This window comes from Marmota monax, unplaced genomic scaffold, assembly GCF_021218885.2.
Source record: "Marmota monax isolate L192 unplaced genomic scaffold, Marmota_monax_Labrador192_F-V1.1 WCK01_AAM20220418_F8-fsc00014, whole genome shotgun sequence".
Lineage (NCBI taxonomy): Eukaryota > Metazoa > Chordata > Mammalia > Rodentia > Sciuridae > Marmota > Marmota monax.
This window is the reverse complement of record NW_026695222.1, coordinates 30,713,339-30,734,746: the sequence shown is the minus strand read 5'-3', so window position 1 is coordinate 30,734,746 and position 21,408 is coordinate 30,713,339. Positions and strand designations below refer to the sequence as shown.

The 21,408-nt window shown below is 57.3% G+C and overlaps 1 protein-coding gene across 2 annotated transcripts in view; it reads right to left on the bottom strand.

Annotated features, from left to right (window-relative positions):
- Positions 1-21,408, bottom strand: part of Atp9a (ATPase phospholipid transporting 9A (putative)) — a 122,660-nt gene that overhangs the window by 14,381 nt on the left and 86,871 nt on the right. For both annotated transcript variants that reach the window (XM_046433285.2, XM_046433286.2), the window contains exons 15-22: positions 16,110-16,271; positions 9,676-9,768; positions 8,381-8,464; positions 7,455-7,625; positions 4,853-4,951; positions 3,018-3,107; positions 2,762-2,906; positions 812-876 (exon numbers count right to left, since the gene is read on the bottom strand). In XM_046433285.2, the coding sequence (XP_046289241.1) occupies positions 812-876; positions 2,762-2,906; positions 3,018-3,107; positions 4,853-4,951; positions 7,455-7,625; positions 8,381-8,464; positions 9,676-9,768; positions 16,110-16,271 (909 nt within the window). The remainder of the gene's footprint in view (positions 1-811; positions 877-2,761; positions 2,907-3,017; positions 3,108-4,852; positions 4,952-7,454; positions 7,626-8,380; positions 8,465-9,675; positions 9,769-16,109; positions 16,272-21,408) is intronic.

Here is a 21,408-nt window from a genome sequence, read left to right as displayed (position 1 = left end):
TTTTAATTTTTCATCATAAGAACTTACTACTTTGATGCTCTTTAAAAAAAAAGGAGGATTCAGAATATAATTTTTAACAGAAGGGAAAATGGTTTTTTGTGTTTATATAGGAACTTATAATTTTATTAAATTCAAAATGCTTCTTCAAACCTACATTCCAAGAAATTCACCAAGATTTCAAATTCAATATCTCACTCCAGAATCATCTGCCTTTCTAACTCAAATGATCAACCTCTGGCTGGGAACCGAAGAAACTGTGGGAAGGGAAAAATTCAGCCAGACCTTGAGGATGTGCAACAGGGCCCAGGGGAGCCGCCGGGCCCTGCTCGGGCCTCTGCACTTACTCAGACGGGGTTCCAACAAACCTGGAGACCAGTCTTCCCCTGGCCGTCTCAACGGATCACAGATGAGAGGGCAGGCATAAGAGGCAGGCAGGAAGGGAAAAGCAAAAATTGCTGTACAACAAACTAAAACTCACTGCCAAGGACTTTTAGTGAGGGTGGACGGCCACCACACTCCCTACGGCCCAGGAGACCGGCACAGGGCCTGAGGACCCTTGGATACTAGGAATGTGGAAAAACCACATCGTTTTTTGTTGCTGCTGTTGTCGATTTAGGTCTTGGCAAGCAAAAGGCCAACATCGTCTGTCCGTACATGTGCTACCGTGCTGAGGATGCCGGCTTCCAGGTGCTCCGAGGTGCCTTGGGCCCTGTGCTCCTTACCTAGACTCTCCACGGGACCAGGGCTGTGTCTCTGAGGGAAGGAAGAGGACGAGAAGACCCCAGAGAGGAGCGGGGCGGGGGCGTCTCACCTTCCCCTCCACCCCCACGCCGCAGTCGGACTCCTGAATCATGCTGACGTCATTGCCACCGTCCCCTGCAGGACACACAGAGCAGAGGGGAGGAGGAGAGGTGAAGAAGGGCAGGAGAGACCCCCTGGCAGGGCCACAGTACCAACGGCAGCACCTACGGGTGGTGGCCAGCACGGTGGCCCCACTTCCAAAAGGGACCTCTTCCCCTTTGGGCCCTCGTAAGCATTATTTGGGAGCCACTGCCACTGTTCCTGCTCTGCTGATGGACAGACCCAGGCGGGAGGGTGAAGGAAGCCACCTGCGGCACCTCTCAGTGATGACCAGCAGGGAGCGGAGCCAGACGGGCTCTGCAGAGTGGGGCCCTCCCTGCCCTGGAACGCAGGGACCCTGGGCCAGGGCAGAGGAGAGGCGACTCCTGGGCTCGCCTACGTGCCCTCTCCAAAGGGAAACACCAAACACGACAAGGGCAAGCCAAAGCCCCTGGTGGGAACAATCATGCCCTGAGCAAAGTGGCCCAGGGAGCGCAGAAAAACCGGCTCTGTGTCCTGTTAGCCTCACGGAAAAGAAATCCAATACAGAGCGGGACAGGGCCAACAGGATGGGTCCCATCTGCCCAGGTGAGCTTACCTACTGCCCAGGTGAGCTTACCTACTGCCCGGGTGATCTTACTTACTGCCCAGGTGAGTTTACCCACTGACCAGGTGAGCTTATCTACTGCCCAAGTGAGTTTATCCACTGCCCAGGTGAGCTTGCCCTCTGACCAGGGGAGCCTTCCCACTGCCCAGGTGAGCTTACCTACTTCCCAGGTGAGCTTACCCACTGCCCAGGTGAGCTTTCCCTCTACCCAGGTGAGCTTTCCCTCTGCCCAGGTGAGCTTACCCACTGCACAGGTGAGCTTACCCACTGCACAGGTGAGCTTACCCACTGCCCAGGTGAGCTTTCCCTCTACCCAGGTGAGCTTTCCCTCTGCCCAGGTGAGCTTACCCACTGCCCAGGTGAGCTTGCCCTCTGACCAGGGTAGCTTTCCCACTGCCCAGGTGAGCTTACCTACTTCCCAGGTGAGCTTACCCACTGCCCAGGTGAGCTTTCCCTCTACCCAGGTGAGCTTTCCCTCTGCCCAGGTGAGCTTACCCACTGCCCAGGTGAGCTTACCCACTGCACAGGTGAGCTTTCCCTCTACCCAGGTGAGATTTCCCTCTGCCCAGGTGAGCTTTCCCTCTACCCAGGTGAGCTTACCCACTGCCCAGGTGAGCTTACCCACTGCACAGGTGAGCTTACCCACTGCACAGGTGAGCTTTCCCTCTACCCAGGTGAGCTTTCCCTCTACCCAGGTGAGCTTACCCACTGCCCAGGTGAGCTTACCCACTGCACAGGTGAGCTTTCCCTCTACCCAGGTGAGATTTCCCTCTGCCCAGGTGAGCTTTCCCTCTACCTAGGTGAGCTTACCCACTGCCCAGGTGAGCTTACCCACTGCACAGGTGAGCTTACCCACTGCACAGGTGAGCTTTCCCTCTACCCAGGTGAGATTTCCCTCTGCCCAGGTGAGCTTACCCACTGCACAGGTGAGCTTACCCACTGCCCAGGTGAGCTTTCCCTCTACCCAGGTGAGCTTTCCCTCTGCCCAGGTGAGCTTACCCACTGCCCAGGTGAGCTTACCCACTGCCCAGGTGAGCTTGCCCTCTACCCAGGTGAGCTTTCCCTCTGCCCAGGTGAGCTTACCCACTGCCCAGGTGAGCTTTCCCTCTACCCAGGTGAGCTTTCCCTCTGCCCAGGTGAGCTTACCCACTGCCCAGGTGAGCTTACCCACTGCACAGGTGAGCTTACCCACTGCCCAGGTGAGCTTTCCCTCTACCCAGGTGAGCTTTCCCTCTGCCCAGGTGAGCTTACCCACTGCCCAGGTGAGCTTACCCACTGCCCAGGTGAGCTTTCCCTCTGCCCAGGTGAGCTTACCTACTGCACAGGTGAGCTTCCCAGTGCGTTCCTGCAGCAGGCGCACGATCTGGGCCTTCTGGGTGGGGGCGCAGCGGCAGCAGACGACCGCTGGGCACTGGCAGGCCAGCTCCATGAACTCGTACTCATAATACTTGAGACAAACCTGGAGGGGGTGCAGGGAGCAGGTGGGTGGGTCAAGGGCACCCCCAGCCCACAGCTTAGCCCCTGCAGCTCTGCCCCACAGCTCCGGGCTCTCGAGGGTCCCCATGCCCACCTCTAGGGAGTCTCCAGAGATGACCAGGGCACAGTCGTGCTTCCTGCGGAAAGCGTTCAGCTCAAGATGGGCCTCTCCGCGGTTAGTCACCTGCTCGGGACAGAGAGATGGAGAAGCCTCGCTCTCTGGAGGTGACAGAATAAGCAGCAGCTTCCTGGAACTAGGGTGAAGACAATGGCCAAGGCCCTTCCCTTCCTCTGCCACCAGACCCAGAGCCAGATGAAGTCCCGTCTGCCAGGCTTCGGAGAGTAGCACAGCCACCATGGCCTTCCGCTCCCTGGGACCACAGCTGCCTGCACTCGCGTCAGGGGCCTGGCAGTGTGCCGGGGGCCTTTCACTCACTGACACAGCGACTCTAGGAGCTGCCCGACGGTAACAGCTCGGCGTCCTAACTCAGGGACAGCCAGGTGGGGTCCTTGGCCTGCCTAAGGTAGCAGCTATGTGCTGGAGGGCAGGTCCTCGAGGCCGGCGTCCAGCGGGGCTGGCAGCTGCTCTGCGAGGGACCGGATGTTAAGTGCTGCAGGCTTTGCAGACCCAGCCTGACCCTCAAAAGCAGCCAAACACAACCTGTAAGCCGGTGGGCGTTTCTACATCCCAACAGGACAAAGCACATCGCAGCCACAGCCTGCGGGCCCTGATTCCAGAACCCAGCTGGTTCCCGTGATTCTCGGTAGCGACACTCTGCAAGGTTGCTGAGAACACTGAACTAGCAGATCCCCAAGGGCTCCTCTAGGGGCACAGGTCAGGATCCTGCACGGCTCTGCCCACACCACGCTGGTCGACACCCACGCCTGGTTTGTGTCTCTGTCTCGAGATCTCTAGGCCCCTTAACACTGCTCAGCACCGCAGCTCAGGGGACTGTACTTTCTCCTTAAGATGCATCCTGACCCCTTGCTCAGGGTCACTGCCCAGCTCCAGGGCCCCGTGCTGAGGGCCACTTGGACCAGCAAGCTGCCAACAAAAACGCTAACACTCGACACTTAGCTGGGCTATGGGAAGGCCACTGTACAGTCTGAGAAGTGACAGGAGAGGGACACTGTGCCTGCCCGGCCTCGGCTGGGAAGGTGCGTGTCGGCTTCTAGTTTTTGCCATGTGACACGTATCGGCAAATGGCCTCGAAAGGGCTGTAGATACTGGTTTTGTGGTCACAAATACAATCACGAGAGCAGAATGCACCAGTAACACAGGCAGACGTGTCCACTTGTGTACAACGCTACAGCTCCAACCCTCGCTGGATCCCCTGATGCTCCGTGTGCTGTGCACCAAAGGCAGAGACCCTAAAACATCCGAACCCCTCTGGTTACCTAGCTTCACAGCTCTGCTGCACCCTGCCCTCCTTCCTCCCAGAATCAAGAGAGCCACTGCACCCAGGGCTCCTGACGCCCTGGTTCAGTCGGGCACACACATGGAGGGCGACTTCTCAGGGGCCCACCCAATTCAGAGCTTCCTTCGAGTCTCCCTGGTGGCCCCAAATGCCTCCCAACAGGCCAGGGTCTAGCGGTTCTTTCTTTCCAGAGACCTTGGCCTTGGGAAGGTCAGGGGAACTTCCAGAAGCCCAGGCACATTCTGTGTATAGAGCCTGGCTGTGTCTCCTGGGGGCGCAGCTGACGGGACCTCCAGTCCCAGGACAGGTCACAGTGTCACCCGGGGCTGCAGCCAGCTGCTCCTCAGCCCACCCGGAGGAATCCCTCCCCCTGCCCCGGTCACTTGGTAATCTACGCAAAGCAAGCAAGCCAGGTGGCCAGCTGCTCCCTTCCCTCTTTAAGGGCCCAACTGAGTGACGCGGTCCCAGGACCAAGCACCCCCCATGCGGCCCCAGCACAGAGGTGCTTCACCAGCCGGAAGACGTGGATGTCCTGGTTCCTGGTCACCAGATGTGCGTTCTTGGCTGTGCAGGTGGCGGTCTCCAGCTTGTCCCCCGTCAGCATCCACACCTGAAATCATGGCAGGAAGGGGTCCTGGGTGCCCGTGCTGGGAGCTCCCCAGAGCACTGAGCTGACGCTCCGACCCAGTAGCCTCCCCGACACCCCAGGAGTACCCCGTCCAGGGCTCTGGGCCTCAACAGCCAGGCTGGCAGCAAAGGCAGAGCAGGGAGGTTTAGAAAGACCATCGCCACAAGCTTCTAGAGACTCCCCGAGGCGGGTCTGTGACCTCGTAATCCCCCTGGGAATCCAAAGCAGCACGCAACCTATCCTAAAGACTATGATAGGGGTCACTTCTGGCTCCTCCAGGAAACATTGATCTGTGACCTCACGATCCTTCTCCATGCTCCAGACAGATGCCAGGTGCTTCCCCCTCTTTTATGAAATTGTTCTGCATTTCATTTCTGTGGGCCCAGAGAGGGCAGGTGCCCTGCCCAAAGCCACACAGTGAGCCCTTGTCCTAACCAGGCCCCAAGTCTGGGTCTTCAGAGTCCAGCTGGAACATGCTCCCTGCTCGGCCATCTCACCCCATTAACCCTCCCTATAGGGAGGGCTCTGGGAGTCAGGGGCTGGGAGGGCTAGGAAAAAAGATGCAGTAAATGTTCCCCGGGCCCGTGGCACCCGGCAGTGCTGCACCTGTTCAGTGATCTCTCCTCCACGAAAACCGTGAAGTGGGACCCAGAGGCACCAAGAGGTCAAGCCACCTGCCAAAGGTCACAAAAGTGGATGGGAAGCCAGGAGGGAACCCAGGCCACGGGGTCCCCCTGGAGTCAGCGGGGGACAGGGGATGCGTCTGATTTCCCCAGGTGTGGGTCGGCCTCACTCAACGTTCCCAGGGGACCCTGGCTGGGCACCGGCATTCTGACTTCATGTAAGAGAACCAACTCCAGGAAGGAGCTGGGAGTTTGAGTCTGGGAAACTGGGATCATAGCTGTCCCACAGCTGACGCCCCTCACTGAGGACAGGAAGGCACTGGGAGACGTGCCCAGGACCCCAGCTCCAGCAGCAGTGCCGCTCCCCAGGGTGAGGACCTCCCGGCCGGGTTTCCGTTTCTGTCAAAGGCCCGAGCGGAAAATGCCCAGGCTCTAACACTGCTGGCCTGCGAAGGGTCACGCCCCAGACATGACCACCCAGCAGGCTGCTGCGGCCACCCTCCCCCGGAACAACCAGAGAACTCAGATCCACGGGACGGGAACCAAACACCTGGCCCCGTGGACAGACAGTGCTGAGCAGGAACGAGAGCCCAGGACAAGGTGGACACGAGCAGATCTCCAAAGCCCAGAGACAAGAGGGCACAGACCCCACCAGAGCCAGAGTTCAAACACCAAGGACAGCCGAGGCAGGTCCCCTGCCCCCCAAGCCACACACACAGGATCCTGTTGGCCATTTCCTTACAACACCAGGCCCCTGAGCCAGAGGCTCGTGATGGGACCTGATTTCCGGGGACACCTGCACGCACGCGAGGCCCCACTGGGCCGCGTGCTGGTTCCTATCTGGGTCTAACCTGCACTCCTCCCAGGGCCTGGCCTGAAGTAGCCACTTCTGCCAAACTCCAGCCCCAGGACGCAGCAGGGAGCCACTCCCGAGTGCAGCCAGGGGATAGCGTGTTCTCAGAGCTTCGAGCCTGTTAACTAAAAGGGCGTGGGCCACGTGGCGGTGTTCTGCCAACCACGGCATGTATGACGGTGGTCCCGTAGACCGCAAAGGAGCTGGAAAACCATGCCCTAGTGATGACATCACGGCACAACACTCCCCACGTCACAAGTGGTGACACTGATGTGAACAGACCCACGCTGCCCACACAGTTGCACGCAGCATGTGACGCGTGATCATGCAGACTTGCTCCTGGCTCTCCAGCCCCCCGCCTCCTGGGGCAGCGTGCTCTCCTGCACGGGGTCAGCGTCGAGGCAGGCTGCTGTGCACACTGCAGCCGGACACCTGTGCTCAGGCTCAGGAAGGCACCAGTGACGGCCGACCACGAGGGTCTTGCAGTGCCCTCTGGATGTCTGCTGACTATCCATCACACAGGGGCACAGGGACAGGACTGGCCTCCCTGCGACAGGGCCTGGACCTCTGGCGCCCTCTACTGGCCCCTTGAGAATAAAGGCTGGACTTTCTCCCACCCTGAACAAGGTGCAATGTGAACAGGGCACTCTGCTGGCTCGGGGCTCTGTCAGGTGGTCAGTCACTGCCTCATTCATCCACATGGACAGACGGCCACCAGCAGGCCAGTCGGCTGGAATGCCACGTGCAGCGCGTGCCCATGGGCGCTGAGCTGGGCCCTGAGCCACCGGGAGACACATGCAGTCCCAGCCCTCAGGAGCTGTGATGGGGAGGTGGCCAGAGAGGGCAAACACAACACAGACACAAGGACAATGGCAGCGGTGGCCCATCCCACAGGGGCACTCTGGTCCCCTCTTGCTCCTCCCACCCTCACTTTCTTCCCTCTGAAGTCCTCCATCTGCGGAAGGGACCACTGACGTCACCGAGCTCCGCTCCCGGGCGCCAGCCCTACCTTGATGCCCGCGTTCCTCAGCGTCTCCAGGGTGGGCCGCACATCGGCCTGCAGCTGGTCCTCCACGCCGGTCAGGCACAGCAGCTCCATCTCCATCTCCAGGCTCTCGATCACGGTGGCCACTTTGAGGGAGCGGTCATGCACGCTCAGCTTGGCCTGGACGTAGCGGGCCTGGCACACCAACAAGTCTCCACTTAGGGTGGGGAGGGCGCGGCCCACCCCGCCCCTGGCACGCTGGCTCTGTGCCGGGCACCAGGGGTCCATCAGGGAGCAAGACCAGACATGCAGGGGAGGGGAGGAGCAGGCCACAGCCTCATTCAACTCCCAACCTCCACTGCAGCCTAAAGAACTCGCGCTCTAATAGCGCGACCTGTTCCCAGTGTTCCGAAGTCACGTCACACGCCTGCGTAAGCCAGCCTGATCAGGTCCCCGGCCCCAGAAAGAGTTTGTTCCAGAGGCAGATGGATGAAGTGAATGTTAAAAGACATGAACAGGGGGCTGGGGGGTGGCTCAGTGGTAGAGCGCTTGTCTAGCACGTGCGAGGCGCTGGGTTCCATCCTCAGCACTGCATATAAATAATAAAATAAAGGTCCTTGAACACTAATAAAAATATTTAAAAAAAAAAAAGACCTGAACAGGGAAGTTACGTGGGTGTTGGGTCAAAAGCGACGAGGTGGAGCTGCCTTAGACAGCCGGTCCAGGAAGGCTTCCTGGAGGAAGCAGCATTTGAGCTGAGACCCAAATGAAGCCAGGGAGTTCTGTGGGGCGAGAGAGCTCAAGGCAGAGAGGAGAGCAAGTGTCAGGTGACAGCGCAGTGGGGAAGCGGGGGGCTCAGAAAGGACGTCAGGGCAGCTGGGAGTGAGCAAGGAGGCCCCAGAGGGAGGTGTGACGGGAGGTGGGCAGGGCTGCAGGGACAACGAACGCACCTCAAAGTCCTGATACTGCTCCTCTGCTAGCGACTTCTTGGCCACCACCAGCACCCGCAGCCCCTCCCGGGCCATGTTGCCGCACTGCAAAGCAGACAGAGGTCAGCAGGGGCTGTGCTGGGCCCTGGCCACCAAAGTGCCCTGTGTTCCTTCCAAAGGGGACAGGGGAAAAGAAAACTGCTTTCCCCAAGTGACGGTCCCCAAAGCCAAGCTTCGTGGGGAGGCTGCAGAGGGGCGGCCCACAGGTCAACCCCGGCTCGCACGCAGGCTTTCTGTGATGGGCACGGCATGTTTCAAAACTCGAGTCACCAGGGAGTGCTGGCTGCTGGAAAACCAAACAGCTCACTAATCCGGGCACACCTTCCCAGATAACCACTGGCTGTACAGTGGCTGCTCCCGTGGGCCCCCCAAAACACGCAGTCAGGTGAAGACCACTCCGTGGGTTCCACATGCCAAGCACAACCCTATCTGAAAAACACACCAGGCCCGGGTGGTTTGTCCGTGGGACTGGCCGGCCGAGTGGCACTGGTGTGCAGTGCCTACGTGGAATGATGATGTCACTGGACGTGACACAGGGAGTTCCCCTGGAGCTGAGAGAAAACACAGGTGGCCCGACAGACCTGAGCCTCCTCCCGCTTCTGGCCAACGCCCACCTCACAAACTGGGACCTGTGGCCCCCAGTGACCCCACGTCCTGGAACTCATGCCCGGAAGTCACCTGCCCCTAGGGTGTGAGCTGGGCCTGTGACGTGCTCCTGGCAGAAGGTAGCAAGAATGGGGGGTGTCACTTGTGGGATTAGGTGCCACAGACGGTGACCCCCCAGCTCGCCTGCCCTCGCCTGCTCCCTGGCCTGCTCACTTTGTGAAGCCAGCTGCAGGCTGCACACTGCCACAGGGAGAGGCCCGGGCGGTGAGGAACAGGGGGCGGCCACCAGCCACCAGCTGGACAGACCTGAGGCCTTCAGTCCAGCAGCCAAGAAGCCGAGTGCTACCCCAGCCCTCAGTGAGCCCAGCAGCAGACCCTGCCCAGGTCGAGTCTTCAGAGGAGATAACAGCCCCCACTGGGTCCCCACTGCAGTCTGCAGGAGCCCCCAGGGCAGAGGCCAGGCCGGGCCACACCCAGGTCCCTGACCCACAGACCCCATGAGCAATAAGTGTGTGCTGTTTCCAGCTGCTAAGTCTCAGGGTGGACGGTCACGCAGCCACAGAGAGCCAAGACAGAGACTGGCCTCCACACTGGGTGCAGCCTCTCCACACACGCTCCTGAGGCCCAGGGTCACTCAGCGCCACGCTCACCTCTTCCTCCAGCCAGTCATTGTACTGGACGATGCCAGCCATGACGACGTCCGCCCCCTTCATGTAGAAGGTGATTTCTCCCGTCGATTCATCCTAGAGGGCGCGGAAAGGAATGAGAGCAGGAAGGACACACTGCTCCCCACCCCACCCCCAGGCCCGCTGCCCAGAGTTGGGGGTGGACTGAGCAAGCCGAGAGGATGCCGATGTCTGCCACTTGGACGAAGATAAAAAGCAAGAGGGGCCTCGCTTTGGGGCAAAGGCCACAGAAAATAAAACTCAAAGCGCTTGGGAAATCGTTAAATGATGAAAGCAAGATCAAAAAAGTTAAGACTCCTGTTTTTAAAGTCATTACTACTCCGGGGGAGTGGACGCCCACGCTACTCGACTATTCCATGATTGTAGATCTACACAGGGAACTGCCAGCCGGTCAAACTGCGGTCCAGGGTGCAGCCCGGGGTCCTCAGCTCAGCTCTGCTGACCTGACGGGCTGGATGCTCCGCAGCGGGGCGGCCTGTGTCCTGCAGGGTGGGCGGCAGCACGCCTGGCCCCTACCCACCAGCAGCAGCCCCGTGGGGATGACGAGGAAGGCCTCTGGACATTAGCAAATGTCCCTGGGTGACAAACAGTCTCATCTAGGAACCACACGAGGGGGGCTTTGCTGGGACATGGTGACACAGATCTTCCCGCCTTTCTGATGGCGCCGCTGCCCAGGCAGGAGGGCTGCTGTGTGCGCCTGGGCTTCTCCTCTCTGCCTCGGCTGAGAGTGCTCACTGCAGGGACCATCATGGCCCAAACAAGCAGCCCTTCCGTGCCGGTGCTCCTGATGGGACGGCAGCAGGCCCCTGGCCTTGGTCAGGTGGCAGCGTACTCTCCACAGGGCACCTGGCGATGTCTAGAGACGCTGGTGGTTGGCACGACTCAGCGAGTGCGGGAGGGGATGGGGTGCGGCTGCTGGACGCCCCACTGGGAGCTCCTGCTTGGAGGCGTGTGGCCCGATCCCACCCCGCTCTCTCCTCCAGGCCTCCAGACGGGGAGGCGGGGCCTGGACAGGGCCACTGACTCCTGTGCCTCAATTTTGCTGCCGGGGAAGCCCAAGACAAATGCCCACAAAAGCCTTCCCTGAGAACGGACGGACGCCCAAAGGCAGAGCAGGGGTGCAGGCCTCCTCTGAACCAGCTTTCCGCACCCCCCTCCGGGCAGCCTTTAGGAACAGCGCTGACTCACCGAAGTCCCCCCAGGCACAAGGCTCTGAACATGAAAGCCCGGGAGGTTCCCTTCCCCTCCACCCAAAGGGCGCTCACCAACATGGCTGCAGGAAACAACGCCCCCCGCCTGGCTTCCTTTACTACACAGAGGCTCCAGAGAGTTGGGGCGCGCTGTCCAACGTAAACACCCAATGGACATCTCCTCTGTGAGTCATTTCCTCCCGCCCAGTTCATCGCCAGTTTACTCCGTTCCCACGTCGTGGCAAAGCCGCGCCGCACACTCAGAGTCGGCTGCCTGTGCCGCACCGCAGTGGGGCTCCCCTTCCCACGTGTCCTCCCCGGCACCTGCTCAAAGCCTCGTTCACCCAGACAATGCCAACAGCACCGGCTCTACCGGCCCGACTCCGTCATTCCACACAGGCAGCTGGGGACGTGGTGGACAACTTGTACCAACAAAAACCTAACAGGTGACATGACCTTCCTTTGGAAAGACAAGTGTCCCAGAGCCTCCAGTTTCTCTCACCTCCCCTGCCTGCTTAAGGACAGAGCCCTGCGGGGCGAGGAGAGGCTCCAGGTTCAGCCTGCCTGCCCACGTCCAGCAGGCAGGGTGCAAGAGGCCGGCCAGAGCAACACTGTGACCGCCCGCGGTCGCTAAAGCATGCTGAGAGGTTATACAGGGACCAACACTTCCTCCCATCAGGAACCGGAGAGTCACCGCACATGACAGGCAAGCTGTGTGGCCACATTAGAAGGGGGTGTCTCGGCCTCTGTACAAGTGACGTCCGGAGCCCGGCCGTTCTTCGTTGTGGGGGTGTCCTGTGCACCGGAGGACACGGCATCCCTGGTCTCCACCCACTAGAGGCTGGGGCTGTGACTCCCACAGTGTCTCCAGAGATTGTCAAATAAGCCCAGGGTGAGAATGGCCACATCAGAGGAGCAAAGTGAGATCTGTGCAGTGTAACGCTGATTTCCACCCAAACCAGAGATAAAGAGAAAACTCAGAAAGTAAGGAAAAAAATCAGCAAGATAATAGGTACGCCATTGAAGACCGCCTGCCGAGGTGGACGATCACGATATTATTTTTTTTAAGTAGTCAAAAATGAGAAACAACCTAAGCATCCAAAAGAAAAAAGAAAAGTAAATAGCTGGGTGAGGTGGCACATGCCTGTAATCCCAGCAACTCAGGAAGCTGAGGCAGGACGATTCCAAGTTCAAGGCCAGCCTGGGCAACTTAGCAAGGCGCTTCCTCAAAATAAAAAATACAAAGGGCTGGGGACATAGCTGTGAGCCCCTGGGTTCAATTCCCAGTACAGAAGAAAAAAATAAAAAGTGAATGAAATAGCGGTACATTTTCAACAAAGCATCGTGCACACACTAAAATCAGATTTCAATCATAAAAGAAAATTTCCTTCCTCTGCATGTGTTTCAAAGGGGGGAGGGGAAGCTTGGAAAGACTGATCAAAAGTTCAATGCCAATTTTATAGAAATGTGTGTGGATATTCACAGTCATATATGCTCAGGAAAAAAAAAAAACTGAATGGAGGCGAACCATTCATAGCTCCTTCTCGACATCGTTACCTGTTCTAAACACCTGCACTGTGAACGCTGGTTCTAAAAACTCTCAGGCAGTGGGAGCTGCCGTAGGTGAGGCAGACCTGCCCCCTGCAGGCACCCCCACTTCCAGCAAGGCCCCTTCTGCTGTGGGGAGACCCAGGGCCATGTGCCACCTCGTGTAGCATGACGTGCGTCTGGAACAAGAGTCCCTTACAACCCAACAAAGGGCGGCGTGTCCCGCTCGCCTGTTCTAAGAGAAGTGGGCGTTGGGGGCTCTCCGATGATGATTCAGCCCCTGAATGACCTCAGCAGAGCCCATGGCCCGAGAACTTAAAAAAAAAAAAATAATGCTGGAATGAAATTGGAGCGATTCTGTAGGACATAATGACTTGGATTCCTCAGGAAGCCTCACCCACAGGAGTGAGGCTGGGCGCGCTGGACAGCAGATGTGTGCTCAGGGCAGGCGGGCGTGGGCCAGTGGGAAAGCACAGCTGTGCGGGAGAAGAGCCTCCCCCCACCCCAAAGTTGCCAAGGATCAGGTCCCACACAGTCTGAGAGTCCCCACTGGTACTGGAAATAACAGTCCCTTAGAATGGGACGTTTCCCATCACGTCCACACCGTGCGTCTCTGGATCATCAGCTCAGGCGGAGAGCGCCTGTGTCCCCCCACAGTGCCGAGGCAGGGGCCTCTACGGCAGTGCCCAGTGTCCTCCACTCCTGGTATTCACGCCTCGCCGGTCACCACCTCAGGACAGGTTAGACCTGGGAACTTGCTTGTGATCCTGGACGAAGGCTAAGGCATCGGACGTCACTTCTGATGCTGGGTTGCAGGCAGAGGGATCTCCCTGCTTGTCCACATTTCCAGCTGCTCGCCCTGATGGACAGCTGGCTGGGCATGAGCTGAGGGCGGTCCCTGGTTCCCAGTCAGTGAAGAGCTAGGCCTCAGTCTACCCACCCGCGGGGATCTGAATCCTGACAACATCGATCCCGTCAGCAAGACCTTAGAGCGAGTGGCCCTGGCCAGCCCCTTGACCGCTCACAGATCCTGACCAGAGGACCCAGCTAAGCTACGCCCGGCTGCCTGGCCCACAGAGACTAGCAGGGACTGCACAGGTCATTGTTTCAACCCACTGAAGGTGGTGTCACCTGCAAGGCAGCAATGCCTAACTGACCCAACAAGGCTGCAGGTGCCCCTGAGCTTTGGGGCCCACCTCCTGGCACACCCTCGCCCTGGGTCCTAGAGGAAAAGAGCACCAGCTTGAGCCAGACGGCCTGGGCTTGGATCCCTGCTGGCATGGTCCGGCTGTGTGACCTCGGGTGGCTCCTCAGCCCTCCACACCTCAGCTTCCTGCTCTGTCGCCCGTCAGTCATAAATGGTGCCTGTTTCGCTACACTACGGTGAGAAGCAAGTGAGGCAGCTTACCATGCACATCACTCAGAACAGCCACCGGTGCACAGCAAGCCTTGGTTAACTGTCACCCCACATTATTACTGGTGACCCTCCCACTGTCACTACTGCTGTGGCTACATAGCTCTCCTGCCATTGACCCCAGGCTCTCAGCCACCTTGGAACTGACCATGAAGACTGTTGGGAGCATAAGTGGGCTAGAAAGAGCTGAGCTGTTTTATTTGCTTTGTTTTGTTTTAAATACCCTTTTCGAAAGCTTCCCGGATCACCCCGCAAAAAACAAGTGGGGCTGCACGCTTGTATGTCTGCCCTGCCCTGCGCATGTGCTGTGTGTCAATGGAAAGTAGGTTAAAAATCTAAAATAGTACAGCAAATGACACTGCTGACTGGTCACCATTCTTCCCACTCTGTGACCACATGAACTAAAAAACACAGGGGTCATTCACAACCAGGGTGCCAAGAGCAGTGGGAGGAAATCACAGTCTCTTTGGCAAATGGTTCTGGGACAACTGGATATTCACATGCAAAAGAGTGAAGCCCCTACCTCACACCATGTGTAAAAGTTAACTCAAAATGGACTCCAATGACCCAATAAGCTAAAATTGTAAAATTCCCCAAAGAAAACACAGGGGTGAATCTTCACGACTTTGGAGTTGGCAATGGATTCTTAGATGTGACACCAAAGCCAACAGCAGCAACCAGAACAGATAAACTCAACTTCATGGAGATTGGAAACTTTGGTGCATAAAAGGACATTATAAGAAAGTGAAAAGACAACCTATAAAAGGAGAGATCTGCAAATTATATATCTTATAAAGGTCTAATACCCAGAATATATAAAGAACCCTTAGAAAATCAACAAGAGGACAACCCAACTAAAAACTAGGCAAAGGACTTGAAAAGACATTCTTGGAAGATACAGATATGGCCATAAACTCATGAAAAGGTGCTCAGTGCCATTAATCATTAGGAAGATGCAGATCAAAACCATGATGCAATACCTCTGCATAACCCTAAGGACGGCCATAATCAAAACACATTAAAAATTTTAAGTAACAAGTGCCGGCAAGAATGTGAAGAAAATGGAAACTTAATATATTGCTGGTGGGAAAATAAATCGGTACAACATTTTAGAAAATAATTTGGCAATTCCTCAGAAGACTGAAGAGAGAGTTACCCAGCCACCAGGTAACCGACCTGCCTGACTCCATAGTGTCAATCCCCAAACCCCCAAACAGGCTCTCAAATTCTTGTCCCTGAACAATCCCAGCAGCACCATTCACAACGGCCAGTGGGTCAAACAACTCGAAAGTCCATCAGTGGGTGGACGCATTAGAAAATATGGTACAGGTCATGCACCCCTCACCCAAAACAAATGCTCCCAACCCCAAAATTTGTTGAGCACCAACATGACGCTGCAAGTGGAAAATTCCACAAGTATCCTGAAGCAAGTTGTGATCAAACACAAGTGCACTGGAAACAGTGTAGAAAATGACCTGGGCCTACGTGCGCAAGGTGCATAGGAAACAGATGAATTTCACACTTAGACCCAAGGCTCCCCTCCAGGGTATCTCGTTACCTCCCTGCAAATATTCCAAAATCCAAGAAAAAAAACCTGAAATCCAAAACCCTCTGGTCTCAGCGTTTAGGATAAGGACAGTATCCACCCGATCATGCGGCGATGGAATACGGTCAGCCGAAAGGAGAAGTGAAACCCGGACACACGCCTCGGCAGGGGCCACCTGGGAAACACGCTCCAGGAAAGAAGCCTGCGACCACAGGCCACGGTGACCGATTCCATTCACATGAAACGCCAGGAACAGGTAAGTCCCCGGGACAGAAAGCAGACCGGTGGCTGCCAGGAGCCGGGGTGGGCGAGGGGCTGCTTTTGTCGATGATGAAGATTTGACACATTTTGCGACCTGACCACGTTGGGGACCTATGTAACATCAGGAAGGTCTAAACACCACAGAATCGCTCCCTTTAAGATGGCTCTCTGAGTCGAACTTCAACCGTGTGTATTTAATTAAACAAAAGAGAACGAATCACATGTAACCAGGAACTGCTCACCTACGGGCATCGGAACCTCGGTTCCCTGCAGCCCGGCAGGGCTGAGCGGAGGCCTGGTGTGGGCCCCCATGAACTGGACCTCTTTCTGCTCAGGAAGACACCTTCCCGTGTGGGTCTGGGCGGCAGACACCACCCTGAGGAGGGCTAGAAAGGCCCTGGGGACACAGGGCGTGCGGGGTGTGCGGGGCGGGACTCACCCTGACGATGATGCCCATGCGCTTGCTCTCGTAGGTGAAGGGGAAGATCTGCAGGATGGTGAAGTTCAGGATCTGGTCGCCAGGGGTCCTCAGCTGCATGGAAGACTGGTCTCGGCCCACCAGGGTCAAGCCCACGCTCTCCGTCCACTGGACCAGGGCCACCTAAACACGAAGACATACAAGCATGTGACCACTCAGGCACAAGGAAGAGCAGGGACAGATGACGGACACGCAGTCACTGCACCTGGGGACAGCAAGGGCCTCGGCCCAAGGGGCTGCCGCCCATGACAGTGTCTGTACCAGGGGGTCTGCGGGGGCCCATGCTCACAGTTGCCCCTCTGGAAGGTCACGTGGTCCTTCAGACCCCAAAGCAGGCTGCACACCACAGGCACGGCCCTGAGGGACCACACCAGCTCTCCGGAAGAATCTGCGCCAAGCCCAACAAGCCCCAGGAGGGCCAGGCGCTGTGGCACTTCAGCCCATGCCCTCCCCGGGGAGGATCGACAGGGTTCTCAGCAGGGCATGGCTGCTGCCAGGGGACGTGGCTATCATAACTGGGACGGGGTGCTTGTGGCCAGAGAGGCAGGTCACAACAACCCGCAGGGCACAGGATGGGACCACAGCAGGTCACACAGTAGGGAGTCGATGGCAGGAGGCTGGGAGAACTAGTCCCCACAGACGAGGACACCAAGATGAGTAGCCCAAGGTGACGGGAGCAGAGAAGTGGCAGAGGCCAGGCCAGGCGAGCCCTGGACCTGCCTGTGGCAAAGTCCCCCCACTACAACACTCTGTTCCCAGTGGGGCCTTGACACAGCCTCAGCCAGGCGGCCCTGAGGGCCAGAGGCAGAGTCGCAAACCCCCAGAGCACAGCCAGATGACCGCGTCCTGCAGATGAGCGGAGAGGCCAGGCCAACAGGATCCCAGCCCAAGGGGGCAGCCGCCTCTGTGTCACACTGGTGGAGCAGGCGGCCCTGCGGGAATGTGGCCCAGGATGGCCCGAGCTTCCAGTTTCTCAAGAAAAACCTGAGATCTGGACTCGTCCTGAGATGTCCTGACATTCAAATGTAAGCAACTGGTTTTCATGTCTTGAAAGTCCATGAAGAAATTAAAACACGTCTGCTGAGCACCTCTGGGGTCTCCCGGAGAAGGAGGAGAGGGGAGAGGAAAGGGAGGAGGAGAGGGTGGGGAGGGACCGGAGGTGGCAGGCCCCCTGCACGGGAGGGAGGCCACGGCGGGTGGGCAGGTGGACAAGGATGAACAGCCCACTGTATGCAGAGGAGACCCAGAAGAGGGGGACCCTGCTCACTCCTGGGAGGCGGGAAGGGCCAGCTCCGTGGTGAGAGGGATCGAGAGACCCAGCAGGCCAGGGGCGCCGACCTGGGCCGGCCGCTGTGATGGGCTGAGACAGGACCCTCTGCGAGGTCTAGCTGAGCCTGACGAGGCCACAGGAGAGTGCCAATCCCGGGACGTCCAGATCTCGCGGGCCTGCACTGGGTTCCGGGCCCCTAACACACGTCCCCAGTGGGGCCACCCCAGCCCACGGTCACCACTGGAAGGTTGATGGGAGGTACAGTGGCAGAAGAATGGCCCCAAAGCAGCCCTGGTCCCCAGAACCTGTGAAAGTGACCTCCCAGGACTTTGCAGATGTGACCAGGAGGAGGCCCTGAGAGGGTGAGATCACCCCAGGGGACCCAGGTGTCCCCATGTGATCCCATGAGTCCCCCAGGGGAGCCCTTTGGGTCTGTGGCCAGAGATGTGAGAGGAGGAGGTCAGAGAGCAGGGACACCACGGATCTTGCAGAGGGAGGAAGGAGCCATCAACCAGGAACGTGGACAGACTGGGGAGCCCCAGGAGGAAGGACTCGACGACCCCAGAGCCCACAGCAGCAACGTGGCCCTGTGAACACCCTGATCCCATCCCTGAGAGACTCCTGTGGACCTCTGACCTACGGCTGAGAGCGAGCAGCTTTGCTTCATTTTAAAATGTCACTTGTTACCACAGCAACAGGAAACAAGCAGAGGACGGCTTCTAATGTTCAACCAAAGGAGCCGTCTTTGTATTCAGATCTAAGCCCTAAAACACGGTGTCTTTAAAAAAGAAAAAAAAAAAAGTATCTCCTGCCACTTTCTTCTTATAGTTTAATCTTTAGGGGAAAAATAAAAAGGCAGGTGTTTGGAGAGGGTTGAGCTGGGAAAGAGGCTATTCCGGAGGCCTTGATCACAGGGGAGATTTAATAAGCCCGTCGTGAATTGAACACGTCCTAAGTGAAGCCGGGCGTGTGGCACACACCCGTAATCCAAGCAAATCAGGAGGCTGAGGCAGGAGGATTGCTGGTTTGAGGCCAGCCTAGGCAACTTAGTGAGATCCTACCTCAAAATAAAATTGAAACAATAAATAAATAAAAGGGGGGCTGGGAATGTAGCTCAGTAGTTCACCTCTGGGTTTGATCCTAATACCAGGAAAAAAAAAAAGACAAAAGAAAACCTGGTAGGTGGAAAGTGCACTCAATACCTAACTCACCACCCACCTGGCTGGGCCACCCAGGCGCCAGGGTGTGGGTCATCTCCTCTTGTGACTGGGAGCTGCACCCCAGCCGCTGCCCAGGACTGGACAGCACAAAGCTGGCCGGGAAGAGAGCAAAACTCCAAAATGAAGTGCAGAGTGCATGGACCACGTGACACCAAGTAGCTGAAAGCCGTGAGCCCGCTCTCGCAGGTCAGGGACGCCTCTGTGTAACGTTCCTGGGCCTGAAACAGTCCTGGCCCCCGCCTCTGCGCTGCTGGGAGGCAGAAAGGGTCACTTCTCCCTGGGATGGCCTACCCCCCAGCACTGTCCCCCTCCAGAACGGTGTCCCTTTCACCAAGGGAGCACTGTGGAAGCCCTGGGAGAGGGCCGCCCCCAGCTCCCTGTTTCTGGAACCCCTGGGACTCGTGTGGGCCGACCCGCTGCACCTCAAGGACCTAAGCTGGAGCTCACAACAGGCCCCAGCCCGACCACCACTGTCCCCCCTGCCCCGACCAGGCCTCTGCTCCCCACGGCCTGTCCTTCCCACGGCCCAGGCTGGCTGCGCTCGGATCTTTGGTTTTGCTTCTGTTGCTGACATCGAGGGCGCTCACATAGCAGGAAGTTAATTTCAAGACTTTTCCATCTTATTTAATAGTGAACTAACTGGGATTAAATAGCTTTCAATTTTGACCCACAGACGATGCCATTATACCTACCTCCACCTTTCAGAGAAAGGTCTAATCAGGTCTCTCTCTTCTTTTCACCTTTCTTTTTGCTACTGCTCTGCATAAGCCTTTGAAGCCCTGTTTGCCGACTGCTCACCTAGCAACGGATCCCTCAGGCCGGTGCAAGAGGAAATGCTGAGTTACAGGTCCGAACACTCAAAACAGACAAATGTCCCTGAGGAAGAGTGGTTAGAACTGTATGCAACTTTTAAAGAATATATATTTATTTTTTAGTTGTAGATGGACACAACACCTTTATTTTATTTACTTATTTTTATGTGGTGCTGAGGCTCAAACCCAGGGCCTCGCACGTGCTAGGCGAGTGCTCTACCGCTGAGCCACAGCCCAGCCCCTGTATGTACTTTTAACCATGCTTTCTTCCATAGCAAGCCCCTCAATGGAGTTAGGGAACCTCGGTGCCCCCTCCAGATCCTCTCCTGAGCCCTGCAGGGGGCAGTTCACTCCCCACTTCCTGCTCCCAACTGCAACACGGTCAGTGTTCATTTAAACCCACTCTCTAACCAAACACACAAAGGCCCCAGAGCCCTGGGGGGTAAGACGGGGTACTCAGTGGAGCTGAGGGGCTCAAGGGGATCATCCCACAGAACATGACGGGGAAGACTTCAGGGCCTTGAGCCTCAGTGTCCTGAACCTGGGTCAGGGTCTCGCGGGGCCTCAGGACAGAACTGGGGGTCAGAGCAGCAGCAGGCACAGCAGCTTCAGTACCATGAATGGCGCAGGAATCCGCGAGATGGGAACGAGACCAGGAACTGGATCAGAGCCCGGGCGGAGGACCTCATGTGGGCCTCTGCTGTGTCTTCTGCTCTGGGTACAAGGAGGACGTGAAAGGGCAGAGCCCACTGCTCTCCCTCCTAACATGCCATCTCAAGAACTTGGGCCAGAAGCCACCTGTGAAAGGGCTTTTCATCATCTGTGGTTGGCAATGAACCACCCGGGACAAGATTCACTGATTTTTCTCTGAGCCTGGGGGGAGCGCACTGGGCAGCCTTGCGCTCTTGTCAGAAGCAGGGTATGCACGTGTTGCAGGAGCACGTAAGAGACTCGAGTCTGACGTCTGACTCAAGGGCTCTCTGGTGACTTCGACAGGACAGACACTCAGACACACGGAGGAGCCAGGTGGTCCTCGTCCAGCCTCAGTTCCCAAACTCCATAAATCTACCCACGGGTCTAAGGATTTCTTTCCTTAATAAGGAAACACGTTCGACCATGTGCTGGACGGTGGCTGCAGGTTCAGACACCCACAGGGATGAGCAGGTGGCAGACAGGATCGGGGCAGGCACAGGGCCGGGGTAAACTGAGGCGGCAGACATCCAGCAGTGGACACCCAGCAGCAAAGTCAACCACTACCAGGTGGAAGATGGGCCACTATTTCCCGATCTGACCTGTCCCAAGAGGAGCTATTTTTTTAAAGAAATACATAAAGTGATTTCAAATCACTGCTTGAAGGAAAGGTCTTAAAGACACCACAGAGCAAACAAAAACAGGCTGCTCAGGTGAGGTGGCAGGGGAGGTGACAGCAGAGGCAAGGCCACCTGGGCCCAAGTCTCCCGTACCTGAAAGCCGCCTCTCAGCTCTGATAAATGATACTTGGAAAGAAAGGATGGCGTCGTCGCCACAGACATCTCGTTATTTAGAAATGACTCTGCTTAAGTCACTGGGATGAGACCTGCATCCCAGACCCATGGGTGACCTAATATCCAGGGTGACTTAACTGACGGTTTTCCTACAATGTCCCCCAAACACTTGCGGTCCTGCTTCAAACAGCCGCACTCCCTTGTGACCAACCAGAACCCCGCGCCAAGCTCCTGCCTGGGCGGTCACCACCACCTCCGCTCAGGGTCTCCAAGTCCCGACCTCTGTTCTCTGAGCCACAGCGGCACGGCCCTGAGAGAGCGCAGCCCACCTCTGCCCTGAATCCTTCTCACTCAACGCTCCAAGCCCAGTGGTGACATGTCAGAGTGCTGTCACTGTCCTCAGGCCTGGAGATGAACCCTAGGGACATAGGCATTTAGGGGAGCTGCACACCGCTTACACTCACTGAGATGGGA